At 44.6% G+C, this 17,422-nt stretch overlaps 1 protein-coding gene across 1 annotated transcript in view; it reads left to right on the top strand.

Moving 5' to 3' along the window:
• The window catches only part of LOC126174741 (arylsulfatase B-like), a 107,384-nt gene that overhangs the window by 40,203 nt on the left and 49,759 nt on the right, over positions 1-17,422 (top strand). Inside the window, exon 5 of the mRNA XM_049921061.1 lies at positions 7,869-8,118. Coding sequence (XP_049777018.1) covers positions 7,869-8,118 — 250 coding nt within the window. The remainder of the gene's footprint in view (positions 1-7,868; positions 8,119-17,422) is intronic.

Here is a 17,422-nt window from a genome sequence, read left to right as displayed (position 1 = left end):
GCGAACCAGGTCCACACAGGAACAGCCGTCACCGGCCCGCTAGAGGCGATGTTTCCTCGCTAGTCTACAACAAACCGTACGTACCGCCAAAGTCAACCAAATCGACGACCACTGCCCCGGCTACTTGCTATGCCCGCACTGCCCTCACATTTCTGTCCAGCGACCGTTATCTCTCTCCGCGAGAGCACGTCATCTCGCGCTCGAGTCGCAGCCGACGACCAAAGATCGAAACAGAGGACAATGGTCGATATCCAGAGAGCCGCCAGCGACTCAGCTAATTCAAGTGCAATAGGGACCCGTTTAAAAATCATCATGGAGCAACAGTGTCAGGATGTTTATACTGCTGATGGCCTAGACAATAAGTACAGGGTGGTTCAAAAAGAATACCACAACTTTAGGAATTTAAAACTCTGCAACGACAAAAGGCAGAGCTAAGCACTATCTGTCGGCGAATTAAGGGAGCTATAAAGTTTCATTTAGTTGTACATTTGTTCGCTTGAGGCGCTGTTGACTAGGCGTCAGCGTCAGTTGATGCTAAGATGGCGACCGCTCAACAGAAAGCTTTTTGTGTTATTGAGTACGGCAGAAGTGAATCGACGAGAATCCGCGGGAAACAACTCAGTATGAACGTGACTCGCCTAAGGTGAACGTTTTCGGTGCCATTTCAGCCAATAAAGTTTTTGGTCCCTTTTTCTTCGAAGGTGCTACTGTAACTGGACTACAGTATCTGGAGATGTTAGAGAATTGGCTGTTCCCTCAGCTCGAACAAGAAGCACAACAATTCATATTTCAGCAGGATGGAGCGCCACCACATTGGCACTTATCTGTCCGTAACTACCTGAACGTCAACTAACCGAGGCGATGGATCGGCCACCAGGCAGCCCGTGACAGAGCACCTCATCACTGGCCTCCAAGAAGCCCTGATCTTACCCCCTGCGATTTTTTGTTATGGGGGTATGTTAAGGATATGGTGTTTCGGCCACCTCTCCCAGCCACCATTGATGATTTGAAACGAGAAATAACAGCAGCTATCCAAACTGTTACGCCTGATATGCTACAGAGAGTGTGGAACGAGTTGGAGTATCGGGTTGATATTGCTCGAGTGTCTGGAGGGGGCCATATTGAACCTCTCTGAACTTGTTTTTGAGTGAAAAAAAAACTTTATTAAATACTCTTTGTAATGATGTATAACAGAAGGTTATATTATGTTTCTTTCATTAAATACACATTTTTAAAGTTGTGGTATTCTTTTTGAATCACCCTGTATAATGCTTTCCTCAACACCTTTCTCATTCCGGTCGAAAGTTGCTTTCTATTAGAACGTTCATAACAGTGTACTGACGCTAACAGGCAGCATGAGTGGTTGACTACCTGGAAAAAAATATCGTGTAGAAAAAAGAGGTCATTATATCAAAATGTTAGACGTAGTCACAATCGAGCTGCAGCAGCCTATTACAAACAGTGTTGTAAGGTGCTCAAAAATATTATTAAGAATGAAGAAAGTATGTGTTACGCAAGTAGAATAGCTAGTTTTCAGACCGGGCGAGGTGGCGCAGTGGTTAGCACATTGGACTCGCATTCGGGAGGACGACGGTTCAATCCCGCGTCCGGCCATCCTGATTTAGGTTTTCCGTGATTTGCCTATCTCGCTTCAGGCAAATGCTGGGATGGTTCCTTTGAAAGGGCACGGCCGACTTCCTACCCGAATCCGATGAGACCGATGACCTCGCAGTTTGGTCTCCTCTCCCAAATCAACCCAACCCACAACTAGTTTTCAGGACAAAACTAAAACCATATGGTCAGTAATGAAGGAAACGTCTTGTCAGTAGCACCAGGTTGAGAATGTAAAGTGAGTGTGTAGTAGCAATGTTTCAGTTACTGATAAGTCGGATATGTGTTCAGCATTTACTAATCACTTCGGAATGTAGCAGATGAACTGCATAGAAGCCTAGTTGCTCCAGGGAATCTTAGAAAATAGATTTTCGAGACTGTTATCAGAAATACTCCTCCATATTACTAACAAGGGGAAGATTGAGTCAACAATCAAATCAGTCTCATGTATATGACGGGGTCTCTAGCAGAATACTGAAGTACCGTTTTACATATGTTAGGCCAGTACTTAGCCATATCTGTAACTTTTCGTTCGGTATGGTCAGTTACCTGACCGGTTAAGTTACTCAGTAGTGAAGCCACTTTATAGAAAAGGACAAAGGGATATTGTAGACAATTTTAGACCTGTTTCTAAACCATCGACGTCTTGCTAAAGTTATTGACAAAACTGTTTATACGATGGTAACCGATAATTTCAATTCATGTAATTAGCTGTTAAATGTACAGTATGGTCTTAGAAGAAGTTTAACAACTGAAAATGATACATTCTTTTTTCACTGAGAGGCTGTGGACGGACTAAATCAAAGGCTGCGACTGCTAGGCACTTACTTCGGTTTCGCTAATATCTTTGATTTTGTTTATCACAAAAGTTGAACCATTGTGGAATACTACAGGGGAGGGGGGGGGGGGGGGGAGGAAGCTAACAAGTGGTTCATCTTTTGCTTTAAGAACAGACAGCAGAAAGTCATTCCACGCAGTACTTTGAGTGGCTATGATGTGCAGTCCCAATGGGCACAGTTAAGTGGGGTCTCTCCTAGAGGTCGGCGATGGGGCCGCTACTGTTTCTTATTTACATAAATAATACGCTCTCTAATGTTATAGCGGATTCTAAGATATTTGTTTGCTCATGACACCAGCTTGGTATGGAAGGACGTTATTGCAGTACTGACACAGTATCATGCAATGCAGTAGACATAAGATAATGACAAACAGAAAATAAATTTATGTTAAATCAAAGTAAAAATCAGTTTTTATAGTTTCTAAGTCACAATTCAACTATGACTGATATACTGATTACACAGAGTGGACATTTGATTAGTGAGACTGAACAAGTCAAATTCGTAGGCGTTCATATAGATCCTAAGTTGTTGTGGAAAGCCCATTTTCAGGATCTTGTTCAAAAATTAAAGGCTGATTTATTTAGCATTAGAACAGGATCTGAAATAAGTAACAATTTAACACGTTGCTTATTTTCTTTCCTTAATGACGTGTAGTATTATTTTTTTGGGTAACTCTTCTGATTTGGCTCACAAACTGGCGGTTCGAGCAATATGAGATGTAAGTCTGTGAACCTCTTCTCGACAGATGCTCAGTAGCCTGGGAATCCTGCCATCGGCCTTTCAATAGACATTTTATTTAATGTCGTTTGCTGTTAAGAATATCAGCTTATGCCCAAGAGTTAGCAACTTTCACTCTGTCAACACTACGCATAAATCCAATTTGCATTAGGAACGCGTCTCCTTATTTCTTGCGAAAAGAGGCGTTCAGTATTCTGCTGCATTCGTGTTCAGTAAGCTGCCACAAGATCTACAAAAGCTTCCCAGTAATACACGGACTTCAGAATCTGTACTGAAGAGTTTCCTTATTGCCCTCTATTCTGTCGAGGAACTCCTGGAAAATGTTTTTAAAAAATCAAGCAAATTCCTGTGTTACGTTGTTGATTACGTTTATTTAAACTTGTGGTTTGTCGTATGAACAGCATTCAAGTAAGTTTCATTTTGTCTGAAATTACTCTTATGTTGTAAATTCATGTACTGACTCGTTGCCCGACAATGGAGACCTGCTCCTCAATTTTCTCCCACGGAACATGACATAAAGAAAAAATTCTACATGTATTTCCCATTTCCTCTCCAAATACGAATTGTTTAAGATCCCTTGTTAATTCATGCAATCTCTACAGGGTGTATCATAACTCTGTAGGGTGTAGTATACTCATCAGCGCAAACTCATACAGCTGAAAGTAAACGGTATTAGAAACATAAATGTCTCATTAATCATGTACTCTAAACAGCGCACCTCAGAACCTATGAGCATCTATGAGCGCTTCTTCAGTACTGTGAAACAGATCTTTTCTTCTGAAAACTCTTTTATTTCCGTGTTTTGCCAGGAGACAATGTGGGCCAAAACAAGAAATATAGGTTCTGACATGCGTACGTTAGGAGCTATGGCCACTTATTCAGTAAAAGAGACTTGAGACGTGTTTCACAATACTGAGGATGGACAAGTGTTCGTAGAACTTAAGTATGCACTTTACAGCCCATGTTTACTGAAAGTTTTTTTTTTACTGTTTTTTTCTGTTTCATGCACCCTGCTACGAATTCCTCTCCTGAGACAGTGAGCCAACCTTTTCATCTCAGAGTAGCAATTGCAACCTATGCCGTCAATTATTTGCTGGATCTATTTCAATCTCTGTCTTCCCGTACAGTTGTTACCTTCTGCAGCTCCCTGTAGTTGCATGCAGGTTATTCCCTGATACCTTAACAAATGCTCTTGCAACCTGTCTCTTCTTCTTGTCCGTGTTCCCCTTATACTCCTTTTCTCGCCGATTATGCTGAGAACCTCCTCATTCCTTACCGTATAGGTCCACCTAGGCCGGAAATGCTCTTTTTGCCAGTGCTAGTCTCCTTTTTATGTCCTTGCTCATCATGTGCCATTTTGATTCCTAGGTACCAGAATTCTTTAACTTCATCTATTTCGTGACTTTAGTTCTGATGTTAAGTTTCTTTCTGTTCTTATTTCCTCTACTTTCTTCGATTTATTCCCACTGCATAATCTGTACTCATTATACATATCATTCCATTCATAACATCCTGTGATTCTTCTTCACTTGCACCGAGGTTAGCAATGTCATCAGGAAATCTTATCATTGACATAATTTGAACCTCAATTTTATTTCCGTTCTTGAAACATTCTTTTATTTCCGTCATTGCTTCTTCGTTATACAGTATGAACAGTAAGGTCGAAGGAGTACATCCCCATCTTACACACTTCTTAATCCAGTCACTAACTCCTTGGTCTTCTAGGCTTAGTCTTCCCTCTTGGTTCTTCCACATACTGTATATTACCCATCTTTGCCTGGAGCTTACCCCAATTTTTTTCTGATTTCGAACATCCAGCCCTATTTTACATTGTGGAACGCTTTTGCAGGTCGACAAGTCCGTATAAAAGATCCTTGATTTTTCTTCAGCGTTGTTTCCATCATCAACCACAACGTCAGAACTGCTTATCTGGTACCTTTACCAGTCCCAAAGCTGATGTGATCGTCATCTAAGAGATTATTAATTGTCTTTTGCAATATTCTATATATAATATTTGTCAGTAATTTCGATGCATCTGCCAGGCCTAGCATGTTTGCGTGATAGATCACGCACTTACCTGCTTTTAATGTCTCTCTGAATGTGTGGCTCATATCTTTATTTGACACCTTGATGGTATATCTCCACACTCATCTTTTCTACACATCATCTTCAATAGTCGCTTTGTTGTCAGTTGTCCACAATGATTATACACATTCTGAAGGAAGATTATGTTTCTCTTCTGCCTTATTTGATCGTCATAATTCGAAAGATCTTTTAAACTCGTAATACTGGGTCCCCTATGTCTTCCGTATCGATTCTGAGTTCTTCCTCTGTCTCACCATCAAACCAGTTTCCCCCCGCTGATTTCAGAGGCAGTCAGTGTACTCTTTCCACCAATCTGCTTCCTCCTTTACGCTCAGTACTAGTAAAATATTTTTATTAGTTAATGCCTTCCGTACACGACTCTTACAGTTGTGTCCCAGTTTTAGATTGTGGCTGCGAGACAGTCAGTGACGTCACGAATGGCGTAAGGCCACTGCAGCGCTACTGTGGCTTTCGGCACCGTCTCCTTGCTGACCACTCACCGTATTAGCTCTTGTAACATAAGGCTTGTATAGACACCTGGCAGAAGCGTGCACCTACCAGAAACTTGCAGTAGCCCCAAGCTGAACTCAAGATGGTTGGAGACCAGCTGGTACGCTGAGTGACAGTGGGATCTGAGCAACTTCAACCCAGTGGATCCAGCTCGAAAGCCGGAATAGTCATTGCTACCTGTAATATCGTAGAACAGCACGTTTACCTTGGTGGTTCTCGATGAGGGCAGAGTTGCTTCAGCCGATAAAGAGCGCGGAGTTTATGTCGGTCCAGAGCACGGCAACGAGGTAATACTGCTATGGTCGGAGCTGCGAGCATTCCCTCTCCCTGCGGCCAGATGTGTTACGGTTGGTGATAGTCTCACGTCAAACACTCGGCTGAGGAAACGACACTTTGTTCTGCTCTGTGTTGAACGACGTCAAGTTGTAAAATGTAAATTTTCAAGGCCGGCATTGTCACAATTAATAAAATATCCTGGCCTATTATGGCGTGGTCGAAGGCATTTCACTTTAAAATTAAAATCTAGTTTCATGTGATACAATTAGAATTTAATAATTTTCGGATTTTTCCCTTTGCCTGTACTATGAAAACTGGCCTCTCGTCGAATTTCGGGATTCTAGGTTGAGGGGAATTGTCCTGTAGTTTTGAGTGGGTGGGTTGCGAGCATCAAAATATGTGACATAAATGGCCATATCTTTTGATTGCATTGGAGGTCATTTTAGAGGGGGATCGTAGCTTCGTTGAATGTCCGATTCACACCCTGGCTCGGTACTGATTACAGCAAAATTCCGCTTACGCTCAGAGGCGTGACATCACATGTTTTGAATACGCCAGGGCAGTTGGCCGTTGTCGACTGTCGTCGCCCGCTGTTATTATCATCCCATGGCGAAAGACAGGTAGATGTCTTCTTCATCACCGGAATCCAAATTTCATTCAATTTCACACCCTCCTCTTTCATATTAAATTTCCTGGGGTGTTTCACAATCTCTAAGGCCTTTCTGTTTGGCCTTGGTGCTATCTACCTAATAAAGCGGAACATAGTGGTAATTTACACACCGACCTAAAATCGGCCAAGAATGCTCGCTAACCTCTGGAAAATGCTGGAATTTATAGGATTCCGTGTAGTTGTGGGGAGGTGTACGTGGCTAGTACAAAACGAACTGTCAAAAAACGACTCGAAGAGCACAAGGGCAATTGCAGAAGGGAACAGACTGACGGATCAGCTGTTGCGGAACATGCCTTACAACAAGGAGACCACCACATTCATTTTGATAGGATTCAAGTACCGGCAGCCACAAGCGGATACCACGGAAGGCTATACAGAAAAGCCTTAGAGATTGTGAAACACGCCAAGAATTTCAATAGCAAGGAGGAGGGCGTGAAATTGATTGAAATTTTGATTCCGGTACTGAAAAGATATGTTCCAGTCTACCAGCATGGGTTGACCGGCCGCTGTGGCCGAGCGGCTCTAGGCTCTTCAGTCCGGAACCGCCCTGCTGCTGCAGTCGCAGGTTCGAATCTTGCCTCGTGCATGGGATTGTATGATGTCCTTAGGTTGAAGTAGTTCTATGTCTCAGGGGACTGATGATCTCCCATAGCGCTTACAGCCATTTGAACCATTTTGAAGCACCGTGGGTTGATAGAAACAGCGGACGCCGGCAGTCGACAAAGGCCAATTGTGCCGGCGTATTCGAAACATGTGGCGTCACGTCTCTGTGCGGAAGCTCGCGGAAGCGGAACTTTCCCGTGGTCAATAACGAGGCAGGGTGTGAATCGGACATTCAGCAAAGCTACGGTCCTTGTTGAAAATGTCCTCTGCAGATGGGGACGGCACGTCGTGCGTTAAACTGAAATCCCTTCGACCCCGGCCTTATAGCCCTGTAGTTGTATTAATTACAGCAAAGTGAATTAATGGCGGCAGAACGTCGACTTCCAGGATGCTGTGTCGGCGTTTCTGCAGGGGCCACCAGAGTAAGTACGTTGGTGGCTGGCCCGCACATCTTGGTTGAGAAAGCCTGGCTGAAGCTCAGGCCGCAACGTAATTCATCAAAGCACTCTACGAATCTGGCTTTTTCTTCCTTACAGGAGCTGAACGGCTACATCCTGTGGAAGAACCTGACGACGGCGTGGGAGTACGCCGGCCGCTACTCCACGGACGTCTACACGGAGGAGGCGGAGCGGCTCATCCTGGAGCACGACACGGAGAGGCCGCTCTTCCTGTACCTGGCGCACCAGGCCTGCCACTCGGGGGACCCCGCCGCCCCCGTCACCGCGCCTCAAGAGGCCATCAACAATTTCCTCTACATATCGGACCCCAACAGGCGCATATACGCAGGTAGGCTGAAGAACTGTTCAAATGGTTCAAATGGCTCTGAGCGCTATGGGACTTAACATCTGAGGTCATCAGTCCCCTAGAACTTAGAACTACTTAAACCCAACTAACCTAAGGACATCACACACACATCCATGTCCGAGGCAGGTTTCGAACCTGCGACCGTAGCGGTCGCACGGTTCCAGACTGTAGCGCCTAGAACCGCTCTGTCACCCAGGCCGGCTGAGGAACTGTCTTTCGTAAGCAAGTACTCAGACAGGTGAACACTGATAGGCCAACAATCTGAAATCTGAAACGAAATCGTTCTCCGCAAGTCACGTCAAGGAGAGAGGTGAAGGGTACTTCCTGCACAACCGGCACTCGCCCCATTTACACGTCATTCACTGAGAGATATGCAGCATTACTTTGGTTGCCCCACTTACGAAATTTAAGAGTAAGGCACACGGAGTGTTACCACTGGAGGTGGATGGGCATCTTCGTGGCATTTTTGGTGCTCGTTAATCGAACTTGTGAAGCGAGTAGCTGTTCTTCTTATAAGGGAAGTGGGTCATCTCGAACGCTGGGAACTGCTCGAAAATGCGCTTGGAATATAATTCGCCTATCGCAGGAGCTGAGGTGTAAGCCATTTGCGAGCAAAAGTGTGCGTCTTATCGCTAGAGATTGCCTATTCAATGTCTAGAAGAGGAACGTTGGTAACAAAATTGGGGAAATTAGCGTAGGAATCGGGCACTGTGTGTGTCGAAATCTCATCCACCCCGGAAAGCGCAAGTTTCGTCGCTATTACCCTGTCGTCGATATCGATACTGACCAGATAATGATCCCGGGACTTCCAAGATTGTATCAAAATTTGGACAGTAGTCGCTGAGTCAACCTGCGATACACAAAACGGAGCGTGCAAGGTACTTCAGTTTACATACGTAGAGAGAGAATGTTCAATAAAATCTTTCTATTTACTTATTAAATAAAACATGAGTAAAACTTGCAATTTATGATTCCATGCAGTAATATTTTCTCTTGTGCTTTTCACAGACGAAGTAAAATCTAGTATTATGTGATATAGCTACAATTTAACAATTTTCGGATTTTTCCCTCTACGAATACTATGAAAACTTGCCTCTCATCGAATTTCGGTATGGAGTTTAGCCATGTATGGAAGTGAAACATGGACGATAAACAATTTCGACAAGAATAGAACAGAAGCTTTTGAAATGTGGTGCTACAGAAGAATGCTGAAGATTAAATGGGTAGATCACATAACTAAAGAGGAGGTATTGAATAGAATTGGGGAGAACAGAAGTTTGTGGCACAACTTGACTGGAAGAAGGGATCGGTAGGTAGGGCATCTTCTGAGGGATCAAGCGATCACCAATTTAGCACTGGAGGGCAGCGTGTAGGGTAAAAGTCGTAGAGGAAGACCAAGAGATGAATACACTGAACAGATTCAGTTGGATGTAGGGTGCAGTAGGTACTGGGAGATGTAGCAGCTTGCACAGGATAGAGCAGCGTGGAGAGCTGCATCAAACCAGTCTCTGGACTGAAGACCTCAACACAACAACAACAATAACAACATGCTTTTCACAGGCGAAGTAACATCTAGTTTCATGTGATATAACTACAATTTAATAATTTTCGAATTTTTCCCTTTAGCCATACAATGAAAATATGCCTGTCGTCTAATTTGGGGATTCTAGGTTAAGGGGAATTGTCTTGTAGCTTTGAATGAGTGGGTTGCGAGCATCAAAATATGACATAAATGGCCATATCTTTTCATTGCATTGACTCAGAAGTTTACATTTATTACACTGCCAAGGAGCTACGACACAAATTTCAGCGTGACACGTCTACCCTTTTCTGAGAGAAGGGGGCTTAACATATGGACTGACAGACAGTCGTACTACAACAAATGACAGTGATGTGTTTCGTGTAATATAGCCATAGATTTCCAATTTTCAGATATTTTTCCCTTTACTTTCACTGTGCAAACTCGCTTTTGCCACGTTTTATCATTCTAGGCCAACGAGAAGTGCTCTATATGTTTTGACGAGTGAGTTTGTATAAAAATGTGTGACATAAATAGCGGTGTCCTGTGATTGCATTGACTTAGAAGCTTACAATTTGTACACCTTATACAATGTAGACCTTAGCAAGCATAAATTTCAGCTCGTTCGTAAAAAAAAGGGTTTTTAACGTTCGGTCAGCCGGAACCGCGCTGCTGTTAAGGTCGCAGCATACCTCGGGCATGGATGTGTGTGATGTCCTTAGGTTAGTTCTCAGTCTAGGGGACTAATGACCTCAGTCACATAGTGTTTAGAGCCATTTGTATCATTTGAACCAAGGGATGGACAAGCAGACAGAAAGACAACATGATCCGATTAGGGTTCCGTTTTTAGTGACTGAGATACAGAACCATAAAAACAGCCATAGAATAGGATAAAAATATGTTTTCACCCAGCTTTAGTTTAATACTGTATAGTGCAAATCACCATGAATTTGTAACCATAGAAGAGGTACTGCTTATTTGTCCAGAATTGAAGCCAATGGATTAATCAGTACAAAAGTATGCGTTTGCTAGTCCACTACTGGCTATTTACACTGCGGAAACAGTTATTTAACACAACAGCAGCTCTTTAGATATTTCTATCGTCTAGTGAAGTTACGGGCACTTAGCTGCGGTAAGGAGAATGGAGAATTATTCTAGCGACTATACACTGATGGAATGGGGAGGTACACTGACATAAGTTTTAATAAATGCTGATTATTGTGATCCGGCGGCTGGAAAAGAACATCTCGCAAACGGCTGTTCCCGTGCTGCAGCCGTGACCTCTATCCAAAGTAGTTGCAGGACGGTGAAACAAAGAGTAGCCGCCGAAGTTATGGACGACCACACCTCAACACAGGACAGTACTCTGTGCCAGACTTGACGACAGATTATAGTGCTCATGCAGGAATATGTGTTTCGGAGCACATCTGTCGGCGCACATTATTCAGTTTGGAGCTCCGATGTCCATTGTCAGACACAGTTGCAAGGGATACGTGTACGTCTACACTGCGTCGTGGGAACGGAAACATGTCGCCTGGTCAGATGAATGAAGGTTGTTGTTATACTACATTGATGGTTCTGTCCTTATACGCCATCATCGATGCAAATACCTTCTCGAAACACGCATCACGTATCGGACCCAGACCGCTTGTGGCAGTTTTCTGATGCGGAGTACATTCGTCAAGGCTCCTAAGTGCGCTGTGGACTAAGGTAGCAAATATGCGGAGCACCTCCATCGCTTCGTGCGTTTTCAAGATAGTGATGGAATCTTCCAACTGATGCGTCTCAGAATTGTACTACAGTTTTTTGAGAAGCTTGATAATGAACTAATGTTAATGTCTTGGCCATCAAATTCGCCTGAGCTGAACTGGATGGAAAACAATTACGGCGCCATCTGGTCTCAGTTCCGCTCCCACAGACAACCAGCTTGTAATTTACGGGAACTGTGTTGGCTGTACGTAGACATCTGGGGCCACATATCTTCGGAAACCTCGCTCGGACTTGCCGAATCCACACCGTGCAATATCACTGCGGCACTGCGTTCCAAAAGTGGACCGACACGCTGTGAAGGAGGTGGTCACAATGTTGTGACTCGTCACTTTGGATGCTACAGGCTTCGTCCAGTCATCGGTGGTCGATCGTTCCATCCGGCGTCCACATGTTAGTTCGTACGCCACTGACATGCTAGAGGCATGAAAGAGAGCGTGTGGACCTCAGGCACCCAAGATTCCACTGGTCTAATGATCTGCTCAGGTGTACGAGTACACAAGATCTACTCAACCTCCCGTTGGTCCCATATCCATCTCACTAATGCTCAGTTGTCTGTGGGACCTGTGCCATCAAGGAGGTCTACAATGTTTACTGTATCATGTCCATACTTGAAATGTAATATTGGTCTTTCTGCAAGTAGAGTGTGGTGGTTATTCTTTTAGCACATTGAGATTTTGTTAGTGCACGCGTGACGCGATGCTTCGAATCGTCCATCTTGTCTTTAGTTTCATTTTCTACTCTCGTATAAACAGTGATAACTCTGTACTTTACATAAACGAATGGATTCCATACTTTTTGCCGGCCGAAGTGGCCGTGCGGTTAAAGGCGCTGCAGTCTGGAACCGCAAGACCGCTACGGTCGCAGGTTCGAATCCTGCCTCGGGCATGGATGTTTGTGATGTCTTTAGGTTAGTTAGGTTTAACTAGTTCTGAGTTCTAGGGGACTAATGACCTCAGCAGTTGAGTCCCATAGTGCTCAGAGCCATTTGAACCATACTTTTTCACCAAATGAAATTCAGTCGAACTCGGACAAAAGCACGGCTTTAAGTGTGGCGAAAGCCTCTATGTGTTTTTATGGTTTTTCGCAGTGAAATTCATCTTTTACGGTTCGTAAGAGACAAAACAGGAGTAGATTTACAAGAGATAGGGGATGCAGTATTAGAATCAGAATTTAAGAGAGTTTTGAGGGCTTAAGATCATATAAGGGGTAGATAACATTCCATTAGAATTTCTAAAATCACTGGGGTGTGTGGCAACAAAACGACTATACACGTTGGTGTGTAGAGTGTATGAGTCTGGCGACATACCACTTTCGGAAGAAATATCATACACACAATTCCGAAGACTGCAAGAGCATTATCAGCTTTACAGCTCATGGAGCAAAGTTACTTACAAGAATAATATACAAAAGAATGGAAAAGAATATTGAGGATGTCGTTGATGACGATCAGTTTGGTGTTAGGCAAGGTAAAGGAACCAGAGAGGCAATTCTGACGTTCCGGTTCATAATGAACCAAGACTAAAAAAAAAAAAAAAGAAAAGACACGTTATCAGGATTTGTCAGCCTCGAAAAAGCATTGGACCATGTCAACTGATGCGAGATGTTCGAAATTCTGCGGAATGTTTGGGTAAGCTATACAATATGTACTAGAGCCAAGAGGGAGTAATAAGGCTGGACCACCAAGAACGAAATGCTCCGATTAAAAATGGTGTGAGACAAGAATAAAGTCTTTCGCCCCTACTGTTCAGTCTGTACATCTAAGAAGCAATGACAGAAATAAAAGGAACGTTCAGAAGTGGAATTAAAATTCAAGGTGAAAGGATATCAGTGTTACGATTCGTTAATGTTGCTACCAAGCATGAATGTGAAGAAGAATTACATGATCTGCTGCAAATTAAAGGAACACTGTAAAGAGTAGTGAATTTGGATTGAATGTAAATCGAAGAAAGACGTAAGTAATGAGAAGTAACAGAAAAGAGAATAGCGAGGAACTTAACATCATGACTGATGGTCAGGAAGTACGTGAAAATAAGGAATTCTGCTGCCTAGGCAGCAAAATAACCAATGACGGGCAAAGCAAGGGGGACATTAAAAACAGACTAGTGTTGGCAGAAAGGAATTCCTGGGCAAGAGCAGTTTACTAGTATCAAACATAGGCCGTAATCTGAAGAAGAAATTTCTGAGAATGTACATTTGGGGCACAGCATTGTATAGTAGTGAGAAATGGACTGTGGGAAAATTGGAACAGAAAAGAATCGAAGCATATTTAAGATGTGGTGCTACAGACTAATTTTGAAAATTAGGTGGACTCATGAGGTACGGAATGAGGATGTTCCGTGCAGAATCTGCGAGGAAAGGAATATATTGAAAACACTGACAGGGAGAACGGATAGGATAATAGGGAATGTGTAAAAACATCAGGGAATGGCTTCCATGGTACAAGAGGGAGCTGTAGAGGTCAAAAATTGTAACGGAAGACGAAGATTGGAATACATCCAGCAAAGAATTGAGGGCGAAGGTTGCAAGTACTTCTCTAAGATGAAGAGGTTAGCGCAGGAGAGGAATTCGTGGCGGGCCGCATAAAACCTTTCAGAAGACTTGTGACTCAAAAAAGAAAGGCTAAAGATGGCAAGTGCAAAGATTAGAGACCATGCTGTAAAGCCAAGAGCAAGTGTTTGAGCATTCACTAACTATTCCCTGAAATTTCGATATTATTCAGATGGCGTACCTTTTTATTGGAAACAAGATCGTTCAACTCTAAATAGTTCTCCGATGCCAGGGAAATGCAATGAGATGTTGTTGAGAAATACAGTAAGTTTAGAGATGGACCTACTAATGATTCAGAGTTGAACGACTGCGTAAAACTAATCGAAGGCGAGGTAGATGCCAGAATGAAATTCTTTGTCAGAATTCTCAGTAAGTATAGTCCATCCACATAGGAGTTAACTTACAAAACCGCCGTTCGACCACTGCTTGAATATTCCCCTCCAATCTGGCATCCGTATCAGATGAAAGAAGAAGATCCAAACAAGGGCAGCGCGTTTTCTTAGATTTAGTAAGCTCGAAAACATCACGGCGATGCTCAGGCACCTCCAGTGGCACACGAAGCAAGAGAGGCGTTCTGCATCATACCGTATACTTGAAGGGTCAATCAATATTATGCTTTCTCCTACGCACATCTTCTGAAGGGCCCATGAAGGTAAAAGCAGAGAGATTCGAGCATAAATGAAGGTCTAATAGCAATTGGTTTTTCCGCGAACCATTTGGAACTAGAACAGGAAAACGGGGGGAAGCGACAATGGTACACAAAGTATCCTCCACCAGAATGAGATTTTCACTCTGCAGCGGAGTGTGCGCTGATATGAAACTTCCTGGCAGATTAAAACTGTGTGCCCGACCGAGACTCGAACTCGGGACCTTTGCCTTTCGCGGGCAAGTGCTCTACCATCTGAGCTACCGAAGCACGACTCATGCCCGGCGAAAGGCAAAGGTCCCGAGTTCGAGTCTCGGTCGGGCACACAGTTTTAATCTGCCAGGAAGTTTCATATCAGCGCACACTCCGCTGCAGAGTGAAAATCTCATTCTGGAAACATCCCCCAGGCTGTGGCTAAGCCATGTCTCCGCAATATCCTTTGTTTCAGGAGTGCTAGTTCTGCAAGATTCGCAGGAGAGCTTCTGTAAAGTTTGGAAGGTAGGGGACGAGGTACTGGCAGAAGTAAAGCTGTGAGTACCGGGCGTGAGTCGTGCTTCGGTAGCTCAGATGGTAGAGCACTTGCCCGCGAAAGGCTAAGGTCCCGAGTTCGAGTCTCGGTCGGGCACACAGTTTTAATCTGCCAGGAAGTTTCATATCCTCCACCACTCACCGTATGATGACCTACGGGGTATACATGTAGATGTAGATCACAGACAATACCATTCATTAACACCATATAAAGTCAGTCCCCTACCAACGTTAGCTAGTGTATCTAGAAAGTCTCCATAATACAACTCAAGCCGCTTACAGCACCGTTGACTTTCAATAGCATCTGCTGAAACAAATGAACCGCTCCCACGAACTCTAAACTTTCGTAAATTCTGCCTTCAAACCACTTGCAGAACTGAAAAATGTTTTCCGGGATGGGTACTTACCATTTTGCAGCCTTGGGAAGTCGCCAGGCACCGGTATGTTTGTAGCTAACTTCAGAGTCTACAATTATTTACCGATTGTGCACGGACTCTGTGAACTGTTGCAACACCGAAGTACTGGCAGCTCGACTTGTAACTGCCATTGGTTATACATAATTTTGTCTATAAATTTCATAGACAGTAACACTGGCATCTTATTTATACACTCCTGGAAATGGAAAAAAGAACACATTGACACCGGTGTGTCAGACCCACCATACTTGCTCCGGACACTGCGAGAGGGCTGTACAAGCAATGATCACACGCACGGCACAGCGGACACACCAGGAACCGCGGTGTTGGCCGTCGAATGGCGCTAGCTGCGCAGCATTTGTACACCGCCACCGTCAGTGTCAGCCAGTTTGTCGTGGCATACGGAGCTCCATCGCAGTCTTTAACACTGGTAGCATGCCGCGACAGCGTCGACGTGAACCGTATGTGCAGTTGACGGACTTTGAGCGAGGGCGTATAGTGGGCATGCGGGAGGCCGGGTGGACGTACCGCCGAATTGCTCAACACGTGGGGCTTGAGGTCTCCACAGTACATCGATGTTGTTGCTAGTGGTCGGCGGAAGGTGCACGTGCCCGTGTCCTGGGACCGGACCGCAGCGACGCACGGATGCACGCCAAGACCGTAGGATCCTACGCAGAGCCGTAGGGGACCGCACCGCCACTTCCCAGCAAATTAGGGACACTGTTGCTCCTGGGGTATCGGCGAGGACCATTCGCAACCGTCTCCATGAAGCTGGGCTACGTTCCCGCACACCGTTAGGCCGTCTTCCGCTCACGCCCCAACATCGTGCAGCCCGCCTCCAGTGGTGTCGCGACAGGCGTGAATGGAGGGACGAATGGAGACGTGTCGTCTTCAGCGATGAGAGTCGCTTCTGCCTTGGTGCGAATGATGGTCGTATGCGTGTTTGGCGTCGTGCAGGTGAGCGCCACAATCAGGACTGCATACGACCGAGGCACACAGGGCCAAGACCCGGCATCATGGTGTGGGGAGCGATCTCCTACACTGGCCGTACACCACTATTGATCGTCGAGGGGACACTGAACAGTGCACGGTACATCCAAACCGTCATCGAACCCATCGTTCTACCATTCCTAGACCGGCAAGGGAACTTGCTGTTCCAACAGGACAATGCACGTCCGCATGTATCCCGTGCCACCCAACGTGCTCTAGATGGTGTAAGTCAACTACCCTGGCCAGCAAGATCTCCGGATCTGTCCCCCATTGAGCATGTTTGGGACTGGATGAAGCGTCGTCTCACGCTGTCTGCACGTCCAGCACGAACGCTGGTCCAACTGAGGCGCCAGGTGGAAATGGCATGGCAAGCCGTTCCACAGGACTACATCCAGCATCTCTACTATCGTCTCCATGGGAGAATAGCAGCCTGCATTGCTGCGAAAGGTGGATATACACTGTACTAGTGCCGACATTGTGCATGCTCTGTTGCCTGTCTCTATGTGCCTGTGGTTCCGTCAGTGTGATCATGTGATGTATCTGACCCCAGGAATGTGTCAATAAAGTTTCCCCTTCCTGGGACAATGAATTCACGGTGTTCTTATTTCAATTTCCAGGAGTGTAATTTTGTCTACAAATTTCATAGACAGTAACACTGGCATCTTATTTATAGAAAAGTGTACGTTATCCACTGACAGAGTTTCAAAGTAATTCTGTTATTGTCACTACTCTCTGTCCAACGCTACGTTAACAGTCTTGCGTTGTTCAAACAAAAATTTTACTTCACTTACTCTTGCGGCAATTTCTTTTGCTCACGGGACACACATAACATACACGCTCTGCATAAGTCGTCCTCTACTCATGTTAACT

Source organism: Schistocerca cancellata, chromosome 3 (assembly GCF_023864275.1).
Source record: "Schistocerca cancellata isolate TAMUIC-IGC-003103 chromosome 3, iqSchCanc2.1, whole genome shotgun sequence".
Classification (NCBI taxonomy): Eukaryota; Metazoa; Arthropoda; class Insecta; order Orthoptera; family Acrididae; genus Schistocerca; species Schistocerca cancellata.
The sequence above is the reverse complement of the archived record's forward strand: the minus strand, read 5'-3'. Positions and strand labels throughout refer to the sequence as shown.